The following is an 18,912-nucleotide window of genomic DNA, read 5'->3' on the forward strand; positions in this document are numbered from 1 at the left end:
TATATGTTTTCCCCCTAGAAATAATCTTGATTAGTAGATTTTGAATACGGTTATTCTTTTTCCCTATGTTTAATAATTGGGAACAGAGGTAGATGGTTTCTTATATATCTCCACAGAGTATGAAAGATTAATGTTTTAAACGATATATTTTACCTCTCTACAGCTATTAAGAATACTGGATTTCAGAATAATGATATTTAATAATTAAAGCATTCTGGATTAATGTAATATGTACCTGCTGAGATGGGAAATTGGGACAATTTAATTTACAGAGCTTTTCAATAATTAAGACAAGTGGTTAAACCAGTGATGGTTTCTACAGTTAGCTAAGTAGAAACATTCTAGTAAATCTTGGTACCACACAAACTTAATGTCTCTTTCTACAAGTAAAGCTGACAGCCAGCGAAAGCCAGTCTGAAGGCTTAACCCGGGGACAGCATTGAAGACACCCGCTGTGGAAATTGACTTAGCTGGGAAGTGGGGAACACTTCCGTGAGGAGTAGAGCACTCCTTATGCCAGATTCCCTTCTACCTGGCTGGGTTGAAGTCAGATCCTGCTCTGTGAAACAGAGGCCCTTCCCCTGAAGAAGAAGATGAGGAAGATACTGTTCACAGTTTCCATGTACCCGCATAACCTTCATTAGCATAAATAAAAAGGAAATGCTGACATGTATTACAGTTAAATAAAGGAAAAGTGTATATGTATTGGTTATTGTAGATCGTCTATTTCAATTTGGTTATGGACGTGAAGTAGAAGGTAGTATAATGGATCAGGTGTGTAGGTGTCTCAGGACAGTTAGGCTGGTATCTCTGATGTTTTTCAGGTAGTATAATGGATCAGGTGTGTAGGTGTCTCAGGACAGTTAGGCTGGTATCTCTGATGTTTTTCAAAGATGAATGAAACACTGCTAGGTGGGGAGACCTGTAACGTGAAGTTTATTTTCTTTTAGTCCTGTTTTAAAACTTGGGCAGTGGCTTTTTGGGTGTGTCTGTTGCATTTCATGTTGGTTCTTAGGTTCTTATAAGTGTGCCCCATTCTTATTAGTCATACACAGCTGTTCTTTCTTAACCACTGTGTTGAGATAGTCCCACATCCCATTGATTGACGCTCAGCCCTTTTGCATTTTGGAAATTAGACGGTGTCCAGCAGCTGGTGACAGCAGCTGAGCTACAGTGGGTGCACATTTGTGAACCTGTCCATTATCTTCTAAGTGACTCTAGAAGAGTTCTCTGGTCAATCTAAATCAAAAATTCAAATTGCAGGTAGGTAGCACTGCTTATCGTAGATTAATTGGCAGCCCCTTTTATTCTTTGGTAATGAGTAATGTTGCATCCTTTCAGCTGATGGCCAGATACTCAATGACACATACAGTATAGTTTAGGAAATAGAAACTCAGGCTTCTCATTGGTCCTCAGCTTTCTTATCCTTTTGCTAGGAGATAAGAGACAGCAAATTGAATTACAGTTTGCCTTTATGTGAGTGATTTATTTCTCAGAATTCAAGCCTTGAGGTCTTAAATCATTTGATCATCAGAACATTTGAAATCCACATGCACATGTGCACAAAGGGGGCGGGTGCTATGTAGTTCTTTGAGCTTTTCTAGAGACTTTCCAAAACTGACAGCTGTTTTCAGCACTACTGTAAGTAGTCCCAAGTGTACAGTTGTAGTAGTGGAAATTTCCCTAGCTGCGTACAAAATAGTTACCATTGTTGCCAGCCAATTTCCGTCAGTCAGCAGTGCTGGTTAGGCCTGGAGAACAGGGCCCGGCACTGCGACAGAGGAATTTACATAGTTGTGTAATCAACTCTCCTAGAGTCTGATTTTCATTTTATGCTCTTTGACTGAAGCAGGATGTGGGAAATTTTTAGAGATTTGTGTGACTGAAAAGTTAAGACCCGGGGCTGGGGATTTAGCTCAGTGGTAGAGCGCTTACCTAGGAAGCGCAAGGCCCTGGGTTCGGTCCCCAGCTCCGAAAAAAAGAACCAAAAAAAAAAAAAAGAAAAGTTAAGACCCAAAACCTGTGAAAAAGGGATAAATTAACATAGTGGTAAAAGCACTTTGCACTAAGCCTGAGAATGACCTGAGTTTGAATCTCTGGGCCCGCAGGGTGGAAGGAGAGAATTGAGTCCTCCATGTTGTCTTCTGCCCTCCTCATGTGGGCTGCGGCACATGCACACATATACATACATACACATATACACACACATGTACACATATGCAAATGAATGTAAAAACATTAGAAAATAATGAAAATAGTAGGGTCTAGAGGAGGGAGGACAGGGTGGAGGAAGGAAGAGATACTTTTCAGATCTGTACTGGCTGTGTCCATAAAATGAGGGTGAGTGTTTTCTCCGTTTTTACTAAGTACACCATGAAACATGACAGGGTGGAGTTAGATACAAAGGAGGTTTTAAAGATTGTCTTGTGTTTTAATGGATTATGTAATTCCCAATTATCTTTAATATTAGGTGATCAGAATTTGAACTGAAGGTTGATGATGTTAGCATCTATAAAGTATGGTTTGTTTATGGCTGATCTGGGATAAATTGCCTACCTTGAGGATTGGCCCGAGGATGTGGTTACATGTGTTTAGTGCCTCGGTCAGTGCTTTCTGCATTGCACACAGCAAAGGGACCTTTGTTTTAGTGGATGACAACCTGGCTCGCTCCTGCATGAGAACGAGTGGGATGTTGGTTCATTTTCAGTGCACTCTTTGGAAAGAACTTCTCTGAATCTCTTCATTAATTTTGTCTGTTTCTTAGGCTGTAGGTCATCTTATTGCTGCTGTCTTAAAAGAACATGGCGCTTCAGAAAAGATACACCAGTCCACAAACCAGGTCTGTGTCTAACTTTGTCTTGTGTGTGTGTGTGTGTGTGTGTGTGTGTGTGTACAGCTGTGTCAAACAGAAACAAGCCAGGATCATCTAGAGAGTAGGGAGCCTCAACTGAGAAAATGCACCGTTAGAGTTGCCTGTGGACAACTCTCTGGGACATTTCCTGACTCATAGTTGATGTGGAGAGCTTAGCTTGCTGTGGGAGTGCCACTTCTGAGGAGGTGGTCCCGGGTTGTAAAAGAAAGCAGACTGAGCCAGCTAGGAGAGGAAAGCAGTCGTCACTGCCCCTTCATGGAGTCTGCGTCACTTCCTGTTTGTACTCTGATTTCTCTTGATGGACCATTCGTGACTAACTCTAGGAGGAGCCATGTAAGAGGTGGAGGGTGTCCAATCGCTATCAGTGGAAGCCGAGGGAGGGCATGAGGGGGCATGCTGAGAAGGTGACAGAGTCCCCTCTGAGGGAATGTTTTTAGCAAGAGAGACAGTGGACACAGTGGTGGGCTGCATTTGGGTGTTAGAGATTTCTCACGCCTCATCTCAGCCCGAGTGTGAGTTCTAAGTTGGAAAGGCTCTGTGTTGATTGACAGTTGGCAGAAAGCTTCCCTTCCCCACACAGAGCAGGTACGTACCGAGATTCAAAGCAGTGCCTCGGAGCTGAAACAAACCAGTTGGGGTTTGACCAGTTGGCACTGTATATTTTGACTTGTTAGAGAGGAAATTGCTAAGCAAAGGTGCCTGTGTGTAAACTGCAGAAATAAGTTTCTCTCCCTCAACAAAAACAAATCAATTTCCTTTTCCTTACCTTCTCTTTGTTACAGATGAGTACATATGTGTGTATTTGTGCATGCAGATGTGGCTCGGTGTGCTTTGGTGTGTGAGAGGGGACAGATTGTGACAGTCTTGTTTTCTTCTTTCACCGTGTAAATCTTAGGATTTGAACTCGGTTTGTCAGGTTAGACAGCAGGCACCTTTGTTGACTGAGCCATATTGATGCACCTCACATTCTTTCTGATCAGCCACTCTCCGGTCATCTATCTTTACAGTACCTGTTGATATGTGGAAGTAAGTGTAGGGTGTGCTTCACTACTTGGCATTCATCTCGTGTTGGTAATAGTCATGTAAATCAGGTTTCCTGGGAAGCCCGATCCCAATCCTGCCTGTAATCACATTATGTACTCTGAGAAGACCTAGTGATCTTACTTAAATTGCTGGGGTTTATTGAATGATAAATCCGTTTAACTAAATGCTTCCTCTTCCACTAATAAATGAATGCCTCCTCCACCAGGGCAGGACAGTCTTAGGTGAGTCTATTCATCCATTTATCTTATTTTTCTGGATGATAGTGGAATGATGGCATTTAGGACCCTGGGCTATTGTGAAGACAGAAAAGAGGAAACAATATAAATATTTCTTTTCTACAGTACTGACTTTTAACTCTGTTGTCCTTTAACAGCTGGTCTTAAGACTGCAGAGGTTTTCAGCAGCTACAGGGAGTAAAGCACAGGGCTGTTCACTTCAGTGGGGGCTGGAGACCCTGAGTTTCCCTTGAATTGTAGAGTTCTTTCTTCTTTTTAATTTAGTGTGGCAGTGTGTGGTGTGTGGCAGTAGCGGTGGCGGTGGCAGTGGTGGTGGTGGCAGCTGTGGTTGTGTTTATGTGTGGCATGATGTGATATTGTGTGGTGTGTAGTATGTGGTATGTATGTTTATGTGTAGTGTGATGTGTAGTTTGTATGTGTATGGTGTGTGGTGCAGTGTGTATGTTTGATGTGTGTGTGTATGATGTAATATGATGTGGTATATATGTGCTTAGTGTGTGATATGGCATATATGTATGGTGTGTGATCTGGTGTGATGTGTGTGTGGGCTGTGTTTATATGTGGTCTGTGGTGTGGTATGTATATATGGTATATGATGTATTATGAGAAGTGTGATGTACGTGTATGGTGTGTGCTATGGTAAGTATATCTGTGGTGTGTATGTATGTGTGTGGTATATGTGATGTATAATGTGGTATGTGATGTGGCGTGGTACACGTGTGTATGGTGTGTGGTATGTATATGTGTGTGACATGTGTGTATGTGGTATATGGTTTTGTGGTGTGTTTGTATTTGGTGTGTGATATGGTATGCAATGTGGTGTGGTATGCGTGTATGGGGTGTGGTATGCATATGTGTGTATGGTGTATGGTTTGTATGGTATATGGTGTATGTGGTGTACTATGTGGTATGCAGCGTGGTGTGGTATGTGTGTGCATGGTTGGTATATGGAATTGTGTGTGTGTGTGTGGTTTATGGTATGTATGTGGTGTGTGTGGTATAGGTATATGATATATGTAAGTGGTATGGTATGTATGTGTGTGTGTGTGTGTGTGTGTGTGTGATGTGGTTGGGGTGTGTTGTATGTGGTACATAGTGTGTATGTAGTGTGGTTGGTGTGGTTTGTGTGTGGGAGTATGGTGTGTGTGATGTGGTGTTGTGTGCATATGTATGTGTGTGTATGGGTATATGTGTTGTATGCACAATGTATGTGTGTGGTATGTGTGTGTGTGTGGTGTGGGGTATATGTGTGTTGTCTGTACAAGCGTGTGTACTGGTGTGCCCACCTTGCATGTAAGTGTGAAGGTTATAGGAGGAAGTCGGCCGTCCTATCCTATGTTCTGTCACTCTCAGCCTTCCTCCCTTGAGGCAGGATCTCTCAGTGAGCCTGGAGCTTTGGTTTCAGTTTGATTAGAGGCTGGTCAGCAGCAGTGTGCCTGTCTCCTGCTGTGCTGAGGTTACAGTCACTCATGCTTCTGATACAAGTCTTCTTGCCCACTGAACCGTCTCCACAGCCCTGAATCATATCACTATTAAACTGCATCAAAATAAAGAACCCAGCTTCATTATGATTTCATCACCATTGATTTTGTTGTTATTTGAATCGTGTGTAAGTATGTGCACGTTCTGGTTAAGCTAGTTATAGATACCTAGTGGTGCTTTCTGGCAATCGAACTTGAGCCCTCTGGAGGAGCAAGAGTACATGCCCTTAGCCACTGGTCCATCTCCTCCTTGTTATTATTTCAAGTAACAGGATTGTTTGCAGTTTAGGCTAACCTTGAGTTTGCTATGTAGCCAAGGACTCTTGTACCCTTACCTCATCCTTCCTAGGGTTCTATGCTTTTGTTACCATGACTAGGAGTTAGAGAAAGGATTGAAAGAGCTGAAGGGGTTTGCAACCCCATAAGAACAACAATACCAACCAACCAGAGCTCCCAGGAACTAAACCACCATCCAAAGAGTACACATGGACAGTCCCATGGCTCCAGCTGCATGTGTAGCAGAGGGTGGCCTTGTTGGGCACCAATGGGAGAAGAAACCCTTGGTCCTGCCAAGGCTGGACCTCCAGTATAGGGGAATGTCAGGGTGGGGAGACAGGAAGGGGGGTGGTTGTGGAAGGGGAACACCCTTATAGAAGAAGGGGAGGGGGATAGGATAGGGGCCTTATTTACAGGAAACTGGGAAAGGGAATAACATTTGAAATGTAAATTAAGAAAATCAATAAAAAACAAAACAAAACAAAAAAGGATGTAAACCTCCATAGATTTAACCCAAAATACATTTAAATATGTTTTTATTATTTATTAGTGGATCTTTCTGAGGGGGCTATGCGTTCTGAGACAGTTATAAAGCTAAGCAGTTTTGTTTTCAAAATCTGAATTGCCCTTGACTTGCGTTCCCATCCGGTATGTTTTTATTAATAGATGTAGATTCTTAGAGTGAGGGAAAATGGCATTTTTCTTGGCAAAACAATTCATTTTGGATACGTTGCTAGGCATATCAATGGACAGTTGCTAGTCCTCTGTCCTGCATGGCTCCAACTGTCATGGCCCACATTTGAGTTGAGAGGTTTCAGCACAAGTGTGGTTGGAGCTGAGGTGCAAAGGTAGAAGAAGAGCGGGAACACTTTGGAAATGCCATTGCCATAGACGCTTCAGGCATAGACAGTATTTGGAGTTGAGCGTAGTGAACTGATAGACCAGCAGAAACCGTTGGGGGCCAGTCAAATCTTGTAGCTTAACAGATCATGGAGCCAAGTCCTCACTGTGCTGTCATGCTTGGATTCGGCTTGTACTTCTGCCTACAGCCAGCCTTATTGTACAGGCAGACACCAGGGAGAGACTCTACATCCAAACAAATCTATCCCCTGTCTTGGATTTTAGTTCCCTGTAGGAGCAAAGTGACAACGGCATCCTCCTTGGTGCAAAAGCTAGCCCACTGTGAGCCAATTACATGTTGATGAATGGTCGTGCTTGCGTGCATGCTTCTCCTCATCCTAAGTGTGTCTTAATCACTGGTTTGCTTTCAGACTGCTGCCTTGAACTTGCTGTGGGAGAAGAGCTGCAGTGACAATGTGGTGGTCCGAACAGCCTGCAGCGAGGGACTGGTGGCACTTGTTGCTCAGGGTCACGCAGAGTTCAGCTATGTTCTCAATGGGATACTCAACCTGATTCCTTCTGCCAGGTACACTTGCTGCTGTGTTTTGGTTAAAGGTTTAAGGTTTTAGAAACAGAGCTAACTTATTCCTTGCTAAGGATCACAAATTTGGGCTGCAGTAACGAATTGAATTATTTTAAGAAGGAGACTTGGCATAAGCATTTCTACTCACACAGTGACATGGTTCTTACCTCGTATTGGCTATCTGCAGTCAGCCCTTGACACCAGTGATGTGTATTAGAAAATTATAGCACGAGTTTTTCATAAATATCAGTGACATAGGAATGCATCTTCTGAGTATTCCCGGAGAGCAAGTTCTTTGAAGTTGTTTTGTATCGCCATATTTAGTCCATTCACAGACAGAGGGAGATAGAATGGTGGAGGAGGACGTAGGTCAGCTCCTTTTTAAGATAGTCATACAGTCATGTTTGAAGCAGGGGTGCCTGTAACGTCCTCCCTGAACGATGAGAGTTGGGTGAGGCTCTGTGGTGCAATGCCTGCCTCTAGGGTATGTGAGGCTCTGATGCAGTGCCTGCCTCTAGGGTATGTGAGGCTCTGATGCAGTGCCTGCCTCTAGGGTATGTGAGGCTCTGATGCAGTGCCTGCCTCTAGGATATGTGAGGCTCTGATGCAGTGCCTGGCTCTAGGATATGTGAGGCTCTGATGCAGTGCCTGCCTCTAGGGTATGTGAGGCTCTGATGCAGTGCCTGCCTCTAGGGTATGTGAGGCTCTGATGCAGTGCCTGCCTCTAGGGTATGTGAGGCTCTGATGCAGTGCCTGCCTCTAGGGTATGTGAGCCTCTGATGCAGTGCCTGCCTCTAGGATATGTGAGGCTCTGATGCAGTGCCTGACTCTAGGATATGTGAGGTTTTGATGCAGTGCCTGCCTCTAGGGTATGTGAGGCTTTGATGCAGTGCCTGCCTCTAGGGTATGTGAGGCTCTGATGCAGTGCCTGCCTCTAGGATATGTGAGGCTCTGATGCAGTGCCTGACTCTAGGATATGTGAGGTTTTGATGCAGTGCCTGCCTCTAGGGTATGTGAGGCTCTGATGCAGTGCCTGCCTCTAGGGTATGTGAGGCTCTGATGCAGTGCCTGCCTCTAGGGTATGTGAGGCTCTGATGCAGTGCCTGCCTCTAGGATATGTGAGGCTCTGATGCAGTGCCTGCCTCTAGGGTATGTGAGGCTCTGATGCAGTGCCTGCCTCTAGGGTATGTGAGGCTCTGATGCAGTGCCTGCCTCTAGGGTATGTGAGGCTCTGATGCAGTGCCTGCCTCTAGGATATGTGAGGCTCTGATGCAGTGCCTGACTCTAGGATATGTGAGGTTTTGATGCAGTGCCTGCCTCTAGGGTATGTGAGGCTCTGATGCAGTGCCTGCCTCTAGGGTATGTGAGGTTTTGATGCAGTGCCTGCCTCTAGGGTATGTGAGGCTCTGATGCAGTGCCTGCCTCTAGGGTATGTGAGGCTCTGATGCAGTGCCTGCCTCTAGGGTATGTGAGGCTCTGATGCAGTGCCTGCCTCTAGGGTATGTGAGGTTTTGATGCAGTGCCTGCCTCTAGGGTATGTGAGGCTCTGATGCAGTGCCTGCCTCTAGGGTATGTGAGGCTCTGATGCAGTGCCTGCCTCTAGGGTATGTGAGGCTCTGATGCAGTGCCTGCCTCTAGGATATGTGAGGCTCTGATGCAGTGCCTGCCTCTAGGGTATGTGAGGCTCTGATGCAGTGCCTGCCTCTAGGGTATGTGAGGCTCTGATGCAGTGCCTGCCTCTAGGGTATGTGAGGCTCTGATGCAGTGCCTGCCTCTAGGGTATGTGAGGCTCTGATGCAGTGCCTGCCTCTAGGGTATGTGAGGCTCTGATGCAGTGCCTGCCTCTAGGATATGTGAGGCTCTGATGCAGTGCCTGACTCTAGGATATGTGAGGTTTTGATGCAGTGCCTGCCTCTAGGGTATGTGAGGCTTTGATGCAGTGCCTGCCTCTAGGGTATGTGAGGCTCTGATGCAGTGCCCGCCTCTAGGATATGTGAGGCTCTGATGCAGTGCCTGACTCTAGGATATGTGAGGTTTTGATGCAGTGCCTGCCTCTAGGGTATGTGAGGCTTTGATGCAGTGCCTGCCTCTAGGGTATGTGAGGCTCTGATGCAGTGCCTGCCTCTAGGATATGTGAGGTTCTGATGCAGTGCCTGCCTCTAGGGTATGTGAGGCTGTGATGCAGTGCCTGCCTCTAGGATATGTGAGGCTCTGTGGTGCACTGCTTATCTAGGGTGGCTGAGGCTCTGTGTTCTTGCACTAGCTCTACCAGGAAAAGAAATCAGAAAAACTCAAAAGTATCAGATTGCCAACTTCCTGGAAAGGAGTTGCTGCTCTTTGCTTGGAGAAAAGGTTTTTGGAAAAGTGTGTTGTTAACATTTAATGCACCTTCCTTTGTGGCTTCAAGCCACTCGGTTACAGGCAACCTGACATACTTGTCTTCCCCTTTGCTCTTCTACTGAAGAATTTGGCCTTCATGATGACAAGGGATCCTTCCATTCTCCAGAACTTCATAGTAACTCAGTTGTACCACATCAATGATGGGGCAGCTTTGAGTCTTTTGGGGGAAACATTTACCCCAGACTGTTCATGGACCAATACCCACAATTTATCAAGGTGGACAGTAGGCCGGAAGCTCGCTCTGCTTCAGTTTTAAGTGGTAATGCTTCATACCAACTTCCCAAAGTGACCTGGATGACGGTGCAGCTGTGGCTATGGCTCATGTGGCCCTGGAGCTTCCCAGTCCTCCTCGCTCATTCTCAGGTGCTCTTCTCACGTCGATTGCCAGGGCATAATGCGGAGTGCTTAATCTCTATGTCTCCAGAGTAGCTGTGACTTCATTGTGTAGAGACCATTCTGGTTTGGAGCAGTCAGTCTTCATTACCTCTGTTCTTTTAACTTTTTTTTTTTTTTTAATAAAACCTCTTCTCTCTGGTCACCTCTTTGTACACTATTTGATTATTGGCTTTCTTTTATATCGTTCTATCCATAACCCTAAACGCTGTAACATGTACATGTTCTCAAACTAGTGCTGGCCTCCCATTTACGCTGTGTTTCTTCTCATGACCCCTCTACATGGATTTAATGCATTTGTTGACCTCTACCTGAGGCAAGTGCTCCTGCTCCTCCTCTTCTGCTGTCACTGTTATTGTCACTTTCTGCTGTCACTGTCATTGCCCTTCAAGAGTCAGTCTGAATACTTGCGCCTTTTTAGCTCCGTGGCTTGTTCTTTCAGACTATTCTGGCCTGTGTTTTCATAACTGATGCAATCTTTGAATTTAGTAGGTGACCAAATGGTTCTGAAAACGTAAGGATTTTGTCATCACTAAAATCTATTCATTTTCTTCTATTTCTATACACATGTGCACCGAGAGAGAGATAGAGAATATTAGTGATTTTAGAAATTGCTTATTAAAAAGTCATTTTAGGATCCATTAAAAAGTCCCTCTGAGAGGACTTTTGACAGTAAAGATTTTTCATATCTTCCTTACTTATTAGTTGGCTTTAAGTAAGCTATGCAGATTTTCATCTTACTTGCTTCATTTATCAGGAACCAATAATGGCGTCCATCCCCCATAGCTCTGAGATGCTGTGAATCCGTAAGTGTAGAGTCTCCTTGCACTGTACGTTACATGGCTTGGGCCGATGGGCTCAGTGGGTGACGGTAACCGTGAGGACTGGTGGTGGGAGGAGAGAACCACCTCCTACGGTTGTCCTCTTGCACGCTGCGGCAGACGTACACATACACGCAGACGCTGGAGTTGTATTCCTTACACTAGGGTATCAGCAACCGAGAGGACCAGGACAATGCCTTTGTGTAATTACACAGCCCTCAGGGCTGGGGAGAGAGAGGCTCAGTGATTGTGCATGCTTGCTCTTCTTACAGAGGACCTGGGTTGGATTCCAGGTACCCATATGGTGGCCCACAGTCATCTGTAGGTACACATGTGGTACCTATACATACATACAGACAAAACACTCATGCACATAAAATAAGATCTAAATAAAAGAACAGAGCGGTTAGGCCAGGTTCGCATATTCACCTTTAATTCAAAAGGATTAGTTTATGAAATTATGCTGCCATGGGATATTAATCACACATTAATATAAATCCTCCATCACTATTATAAACCATAAAGTATAAGCATATAATACTGAGTAAGCCTGCCATCTGTTTATAATTGCCAATAACAGTATTCTTTCTTTTTTTAAATTGGATATTTTATTTATTTACATTTCTTTTTTTTTTAAAGATTTATTCATTTATTATATATAAGTACACTGTAGCTGTCTTCAGATACACCAGAAGAGGGCATCAGATTTCTTTACAGATGGTTGTGAGCCACCATATAGTTGCTGGGAATTGAACTCAGGACCTCTAGAAGAGTAGTCGGGTGCTCTTAACCGCTGAGCCATCTCTCCAGCCCCTACATTTCAAATGCTATCCCCTTTCCTGGTTTCCCTTCTACAACCCCCCCTCCCATCCCCCTGCTTCTATGAGGGTGCTCCCCTACCCTCCCACCAACTCCCAACTCACTGCCTTGGCATTCCCCTATCCTGGGGCATTGAGCCTTCACAGAACCAAGGGCCTCCTCTCCCAATGATGCCAGATAAGGTCATCCTCTGGTGCATATGTAGCTGGAGCCATGCAAACTCCTTAAGCTCCTTCAGTCCTTTCCCTAACTCCTCTACTGTGGTCTGTGGTGCTCAGTCCAATGGTTTGCTGCTAGCGTTCACCTCTGTATTTGTCAGGCTCTGGCAGAAGCTCTCAAGAGACAGCTATATCAGGCTCCTGTCAGCAAGTACTTCTTGGCATCAGCAATAGTGTCTGCGTTTGGTGTCTGTATATGGAATGGATCCCTAGGTGGGACAGTCTCTGGATGGCCTTTCCTTTAGTCTCTGCTCCACTCTTTGTCCCTGTATTTCCTTTAAACAGGAGCAATTCTGGATTAAAAATTTGAAGATGAGTGGGTGGTTCCATCCCCCAATCGGGGACTTTGCCTAAGCTCTGGCTATGGTCTCTACATGTTCATCCTCCCCCCCCTTTTTTTTTTTAAAAGATTTATTTATTTAATGTATTTGAGTACACTGTAGCTGTCTTCAGACACACCAGAAGAGGGCATCAGATCTCATTATAGATGGTTGTGAGCCACCATGTGGTTGCTAGGATTTGAACTCAGGACCTCTGGAAGAACAGTTAGTGCTCCTAACCACTGAGCCATCTCTCCAGCCCCCATCCTCCCCTTTGTTGCTTGGGCATTTCAGCCAATCTCATCCCCATTGGGTCCTGGCAGCCTCTTCCTTTCCTGGCATCTGGGGCTTTCTGGTGGCTGCCCCAGTTCCCATTCCCCATTGCTACACACCTCTATTTTCCTGACCCTCTGTATATCATCCCTGTTTCCTGTCATACCTGATCCTGCCCCCCTTTTCCCCTCCCCCTCCTGTCTTCCTCCTAAGTCCCTCCAACCCTCTACCTCCTGTGAGTATTTTGTCCCCCCTTCTAAGAAGGACTGAAGTATTTATACTTTGGTCTTCCTTTTTGAGCTTCATATGGTCTGTGAGTTGTATCATGGTTATTGCTTTATATCCACTTATCAGTGAGTGCATACCATGTGTGTTCTTTTGTGCCTGGGTTACCTCACTTGGGTACCTCACTATATTTTCTAGTTCCATCCATTTGCCTGCGAATTTTATAAAGTCATTGTTTTTAATAGCTGAGTAGTACTCCATTGTGTAGATGTACCACATTTTCTGTATCCATTCCACTGTTGAAGGATGTCTGGGTTCTTTCCAGCTTCTGGCTATTATAAATAAGGCTGCTATGGACAGAGTGGAGCACGTGTCTTTTTTGTATGTTGGGGCATCTTTTGGGTGTATGCCCAGGAGTGGTATAGCTAGGTCCACAGGTAGTGCAATGTCCAATTTTCTGAGGAACCTCCAGACTGATTTCCAGAGTGGTTGTACCAGTTTGCAATCCCACCAACAATGGAGGAGTGTTCCTCTTTCTCCACATCCTCGCCAGCATTTGCTGTCACCTGAGTTGTTGATCTTAGCCATTCTCACTGGTGTGAGGTGAAATCTCAGGGTTGTTTTGATTTGCATTTCCCTTATGACTAAGGATGCTGAACATTTCTTTAGGTGCTTCTTAGCTATTTGATATTCCTCAGCAGAGAATTCTTTGTTTAGTTCTGTGCCCCACTTTAAAATAGTGTTATTTGCTTCTCTGGAGTCTAACTTTTTGAGTTCTTTGTATATTTTGGATATTAGCCCTTTATGGGATGTAGGGTTGGTAAAGATTTTTCCTAATCTGTTGGTTGCCGATTTGTCCTAACAACAGTATCCTTTGCTTTACAGAAACTTTACAATTTTATGAAGTCCCATTTGTTGATTATTGATCTTAGAACATAAGTCATTGGTGTTCTCTTCAGGAAATTTCCCCCTGTGCCCATGTGTTTGAGGATCTTCCCCACTTTCTGTTCTATTAGATTCAGTGTATCTGGTTTAATGTGAAGGTCCTTGCTCCACTTGGTCTTGAGCTTTGTACATGGAGATGAGAATGGACCAATATGCATTCTTCTACATGCTGATCTACAGTTGAACCATGGTAGAATTCATATAGTAAAAATGACCATGTTGCTGAAAGCAATCTACAGATTCAATGCAATCCCCATCAAAACTCCAACTCAATTTCTCATAGAGTTAGAAAGAGCAATTTGCAAATTCATTTGGCATTTTTTTCTTTTCTGAGAAGTTTATGTCTGAACTATTAACTGTGGGGAAATGTAGCTGAAGTCGATCCTGAAGCTAACCAGTTTGCTTTGTGAATGTCAGTGTGAGTGTGTGTGTAGGTACCTGTTCATTAGGTCACATGGAAGGAGAGGACAGCCTCAGGCATTGTTTCTTAGTGAGGTCTGTCATTTCTGCTTTGAATTTACACAGATAACATCTTTAATCACCCAACATCCAGTTTATTTTAGTGCTAACTCTTGGCATTTTAAGTGTTAAGGATTTGGACAGATTGTCTAAGAGTATTATATTTGTTTTTTTCTTTACGCTGACCAAATACTTCACAGGCAACAACTTAAGGAGGGGAAGGTTTGTGTGGGCCACAGATTAATGGACCAGCTTGAATGCACAGGGTAGCTAATAGTGGGAAGTGGGCAGCAGACAAATCGCTCCGTTGTTGTGGAAGTTTGGTCTGAAATCCTCCACAGGCTTCTTTTCTTTTCTTTTTTTTTCTTTTCTTTCTTTCTTTTTTTTTTTTTTTTTTTTTTTCCATTTTTCGAGGCAGCGAGTTCTTGGCCTGAAAGATCCTAAGAAGAGTAGGCTAGCTGGCCATTGAGCCCCAGGGATTTGCTTGTTTCTATCTCCTCTTGGATTATATGCATGTACCACTATGCCTGGATGTTGGTTGGTTGGTTGGTTGGTTTGTTTTTATTTTTAAACTTGTGTTCTGGGGGGTCAAGCACTTAGCTGACTGAGCCCAGCTGACTGTTCGTTGTGCTTTGAGGCTGGGTCTTGCTGCATTGCCTTCGCTGGTCTGTAAGTTCTGTGTTCAGGAGATCCTCCCACCTCAGCCTGCTCAGTGCTGGTGCTACATGGCCCTGAGCCTGGTTTCAAATTTAATTTTAGACTCTGATCATAAAGTGTGTTACATAAGATCTAAGCTTGCTTTAATGTCACTAGTAGAGGTCATAACTGTTTGCATGTCAGAAACCAGACTTTTCTTCATTTGCTTTATTTCAAGTAGCAGAGCTTTGAGGTTTGCAGCAATTACAAAACCCAAACTTTGTGCTGCCTATGTTTTTTTATAAAAAGCAAAATGAGAATGAAATTTAAGAAACAGGCTAATTAAAAACAGGGGCCGCAGCCAGCTTCCTCTTCCAGTGCTGCCTGGGGAAACCTCAGCGACAGAAAACTGTGCCTGTCTTTTGAGATCTAGAAGCTGGATGACTTTGGCCAAAAACAGTGGGTTTTCAGTTTGCACTGCTTGGGTCTCTTCTTGCCTCAGGATTTTCTCCACTCTTAGAGGTTGATGGGACTCTGGAGATACTTTAGGAGAAGAGCCACAGCAGGACCGATCCTGCTTTGATTTAGGAAATAATTTCTAAAACTTAGCTTTTCCTATGTTTTAACTGACATTGCTAGGATCTGAGATGGAGGGGTGGGGAGCGCCAGCAGTGAGAAGTCTGTGTGGAGTAGAGCTGTAGAGGATGTGGCTTGTGGAGATGCTTCGGTCCTGCAGCCGGAGGGTGAAAGCTTCAGAGAAAGGAAAAGTGGGTAAGCACCTCTCCAGCTGATTACCAGCCCTGGGGCCCTCGGAGGGGCAGTCTATTAAATGGCTTTGGAATGTGTAAGGAAATCTCTTACCTGAAGCCCAGCCCACAGTGTGTGAGATGCTGGCTTAGAGTCTGTTCCATTGTATAGTCTAATTTTGAGAGACTTGCCTTCTGCAGTGTCCTGGTCGTCTGAACTTAAGGGAGTGGCTGGGAAAGTGTCTGGCTCTGCTTGAGAGACTGCTCTTCAAAGGAATAGTTTGATGTCCCAGAGTGTTCTTGCTTCAAAGCCAGGGCAACAGGAAACAATTGTAAACTAGTTTTTATAGCTTCTGTAAACAAAGAAATGGATTTAAGCCCTCTGAAATGTTCTTTTAATCAGTAAGGAAATTTGAAAAAAAATTGCTTCCCTAGGGAGGGTGAAGGAACAAGGGACCATAAAGGACACACAGTAAGGAAATGATTATCGCCCCAAATGTGAGTTTTGAGATGAATGCAAGCTAGAATTAAAGTGAACGATACATAGTAGTGTATACTTTTCTTGTCCTTTGAAGAATTGCTTGTTTTGAGTTTAGATTGTGTTTCATTTCATCTTCCTATGAGTTTGAGGATTCCCAGTGTAAGGAGTTCCCACTTTTCATTCCTTAGATGGTTTTTTTCTTTTAGCTTCCGGAAAGCTCATGCAGCCTTTGTTACTGTTGCTTAGTAACGGGATTATGAATAAAATCTGACTCTCCTTTGGAACCAGGTATTCAGTTTTCGATATTGAGGTGTCAAGACAGCCTGTAATTTCAGCTGTGCTGTTCCCCCCACCCCCCTTCTTTTTAAAATGTGCCTAGTGGGAAGGAAGGTTAGACTCTAGATAAACTAGGCTAGCATTTGATTTGTGTGCCTTTTGTGCTTTCAAACAGGGAAGGGACCTATTGTTAATATATTTTACAAGGCTGTATTAAATATGGGAAATTAAAGACTATTTTCTCTATTTTCTGAAATACTGAAAAGTCTGCTTTTAAAGGAAATCGTCCATAAAAGATTAAAAATTCCATATTGAGTCTAATGCTTGAAAATGATTCTGAGGACTATTTGGAGTTAAGATTGAGGATAATTGAGAAAATTCTCGTCTCTCAGGGCCTTCCCTTTTGTTGATGATTCTCTTCCTTGAGAGACTTAATTGCTTTGTTATCATGTAGGGATAGGCAGCCAGCAACGGAGGAGACACACTTCTTGGTTTTCTGTACTGGACTTTTGTACCATTTAGCTTCCCTTTCTTCATCTTGTAGGACAGGGAGCAGGAGGGATGTTTGTATGAGAGCTCCTCTACGTGTTTGCAGGATGCAGCCTTTTATCTGGAGCCTTAGGACTTAGGCATGGCTGTGGGTTCGTCCACCTCCCCAGCAGAGTTCATCTTCCTCTTACCAGTCAGTGAGTTAGCCAAGCAGGTCTGCTGCCCCATCTTGTGTTTGAAAATTTCCCTTTAGGCCCCTAGCTGGCTTGCAGATGCTCTGTCTCCTTTCTGTAAAATCCCAAGATCTCCCTTAAAGCTCATCACAAAAGCCGTCCCTCACTTTCACCATCTGCACTCTGCCCTATTTCTTTTTAAAGTTCTGTGATGTGGCTGAGAGTTTGTTTGTCATTTTAAGAGACGTATTTATGCTGAAGTGTTTCTGGGTGATTTAAGAAGAGTGGCTGCTGGACACGTTACTTCTATAATGGAAAACTGCATCAGAGGAAATGTGACCATTTCTGGTACTTAGAGGATAAATGAGCAGGACTTTCTTAAGGACGTTCTTAGTAGTTTTACATCTTACGTTTGTTTTTTTCTCTTTTTTGAAGACACATTTGTTCTCTCAGACATTTAAACAGGAATTCCTCAGGACTGATTTTTACATCCCCCTTCCTTCCTGTGACACTATCTCTTTTTCTTCTACTTTTTCATGCACTTAGACAATGATTTAGTCATGGATCTATTGTTTGTCTCTCTTCCATTTGCTGTTGAGTTTCTGAGAATGCTTTAGGCAGAGCAAGAACCCTTTTCAGGACTCACAAACCTTTTCAGTTAAAAAGGTACTTGGCTAGCTTGGCTGGGTTTGTACCATTTGTATCCATTTTGGGACAGTCTTATTCTTCCTTTCCCCCCTAACCTCTTTTTATTCAATCTCTGGTCAAATAAGGGTAGTTGCTCATATTTCATATTTGATATGTTTTGAAAGTCAGAGCCTAACATTGTGTGTATTTTTTTTTTAAAGGAAGCTAGCATATGTGAGCAGTGTTTAGTGTTGTAATCAAGAAAACTCCAAACGAAAGAAACCCAATACCCCTCATTTCCTATGCACAGTTGTGATCATTTCTATCTGCCGGGTGTGGAACAGTTTGCATGAATGGTTTAAATTACCGTAGTTTGTATAGCTTGGCCAATTTTCTTCTTGTTTGTTATATATGATTTTTTTTGAACATCATTATTGATCCACACTCTTTAATTATAACATCTGAGTCTTGGGTCTCATGCTTAGTGAAAATTGAGGTTCTTTTTGTAATGTCTCTGGTGACTCTCAGAGTTCTTGAGTAATCTTGTGTAACTTGGCCTTAGAAAATTAGGAAAACAATAATTATTATTGAAGAACAGTCATACCAGGTTTCTGAGCATGCTTGAACATGTTAGAGCCCTGTGGGCCTTGAGTTACAGAATCCACTTGAATTAGCTTGGGCCTAAGAATACTCATTGTCTGTTGCTGCTGCTGTCTGTTTCTCTTCCTCTTCCTCTTCCCCATCTCCTCCTTTCAACTACCCCCTTCCTCTCTCCTCCCCTCCCCTCAGTTCCCCTTCCCCTTTCTCGTCTTCTCTTCCACTTTTCTCTTTAAAGGGCCAACATAATAGCCTCATGTAATTCAGACTGGCCTTAAGCCCACTCACTATATAGCTGACGATTATCCTGATTCTCTGTTGCTACCTCAAGAATGCAGACATTACACATGGGCACTACCATGCCCTGTTTATGTGATGCTGGGTATTGAACGCAGGATAGAACCCTTGATCTCTCCCTTCCTTCCTTCCTTCCTTCCTTCCTTCCTTCCTTCCTCCCTTCCTTCCTTCCTTCCTCTTTCCTCCCTTCCTCCCCCTCCCTCCCTCTTGCTTCCTTCTTTCCTGTCTTTCTTGTTTTTGATGAAGGAGGCTTCTGTGTGCCATATGACTCAACAATAGAGATACACATGGGCATTAGAAAAAATTGGATTTCAAGTTGTGTGTTTCATTCTTGGTTCTCACTTCAGACTGACCCTCAGCTGCTTAGCTCACAGGCTGTCTGTCG

The 18,912-nt window shown here is 43.8% G+C and overlaps 1 protein-coding gene across 3 annotated transcripts in view; it reads left to right on the forward strand.

Moving 5' to 3' along the window:
• The window catches only part of Focad (focadhesin), a 321,997-nt gene that overhangs the window by 38,521 nt on the left and 264,564 nt on the right, over positions 1 to 18,912 (forward strand). The window contains exons 3-4 of one of the 3 annotated variants that reach the window (NM_001427695.1): positions 2,765 to 2,839; positions 7,181 to 7,335. In NM_001427695.1, coding sequence (NP_001414624.1) covers positions 2,765 to 2,839; positions 7,181 to 7,335 — 230 coding nt within the window. The other 2 variants (XM_039111093.2, XM_017593754.3) reach the window with 2 other exon arrangements.

Source organism: Rattus norvegicus, chromosome 5 (assembly GCF_036323735.1).
Source record: "Rattus norvegicus strain BN/NHsdMcwi chromosome 5, GRCr8, whole genome shotgun sequence".
Lineage (NCBI taxonomy): Eukaryota > Metazoa > Chordata > Mammalia > Rodentia > Muridae > Rattus > Rattus norvegicus.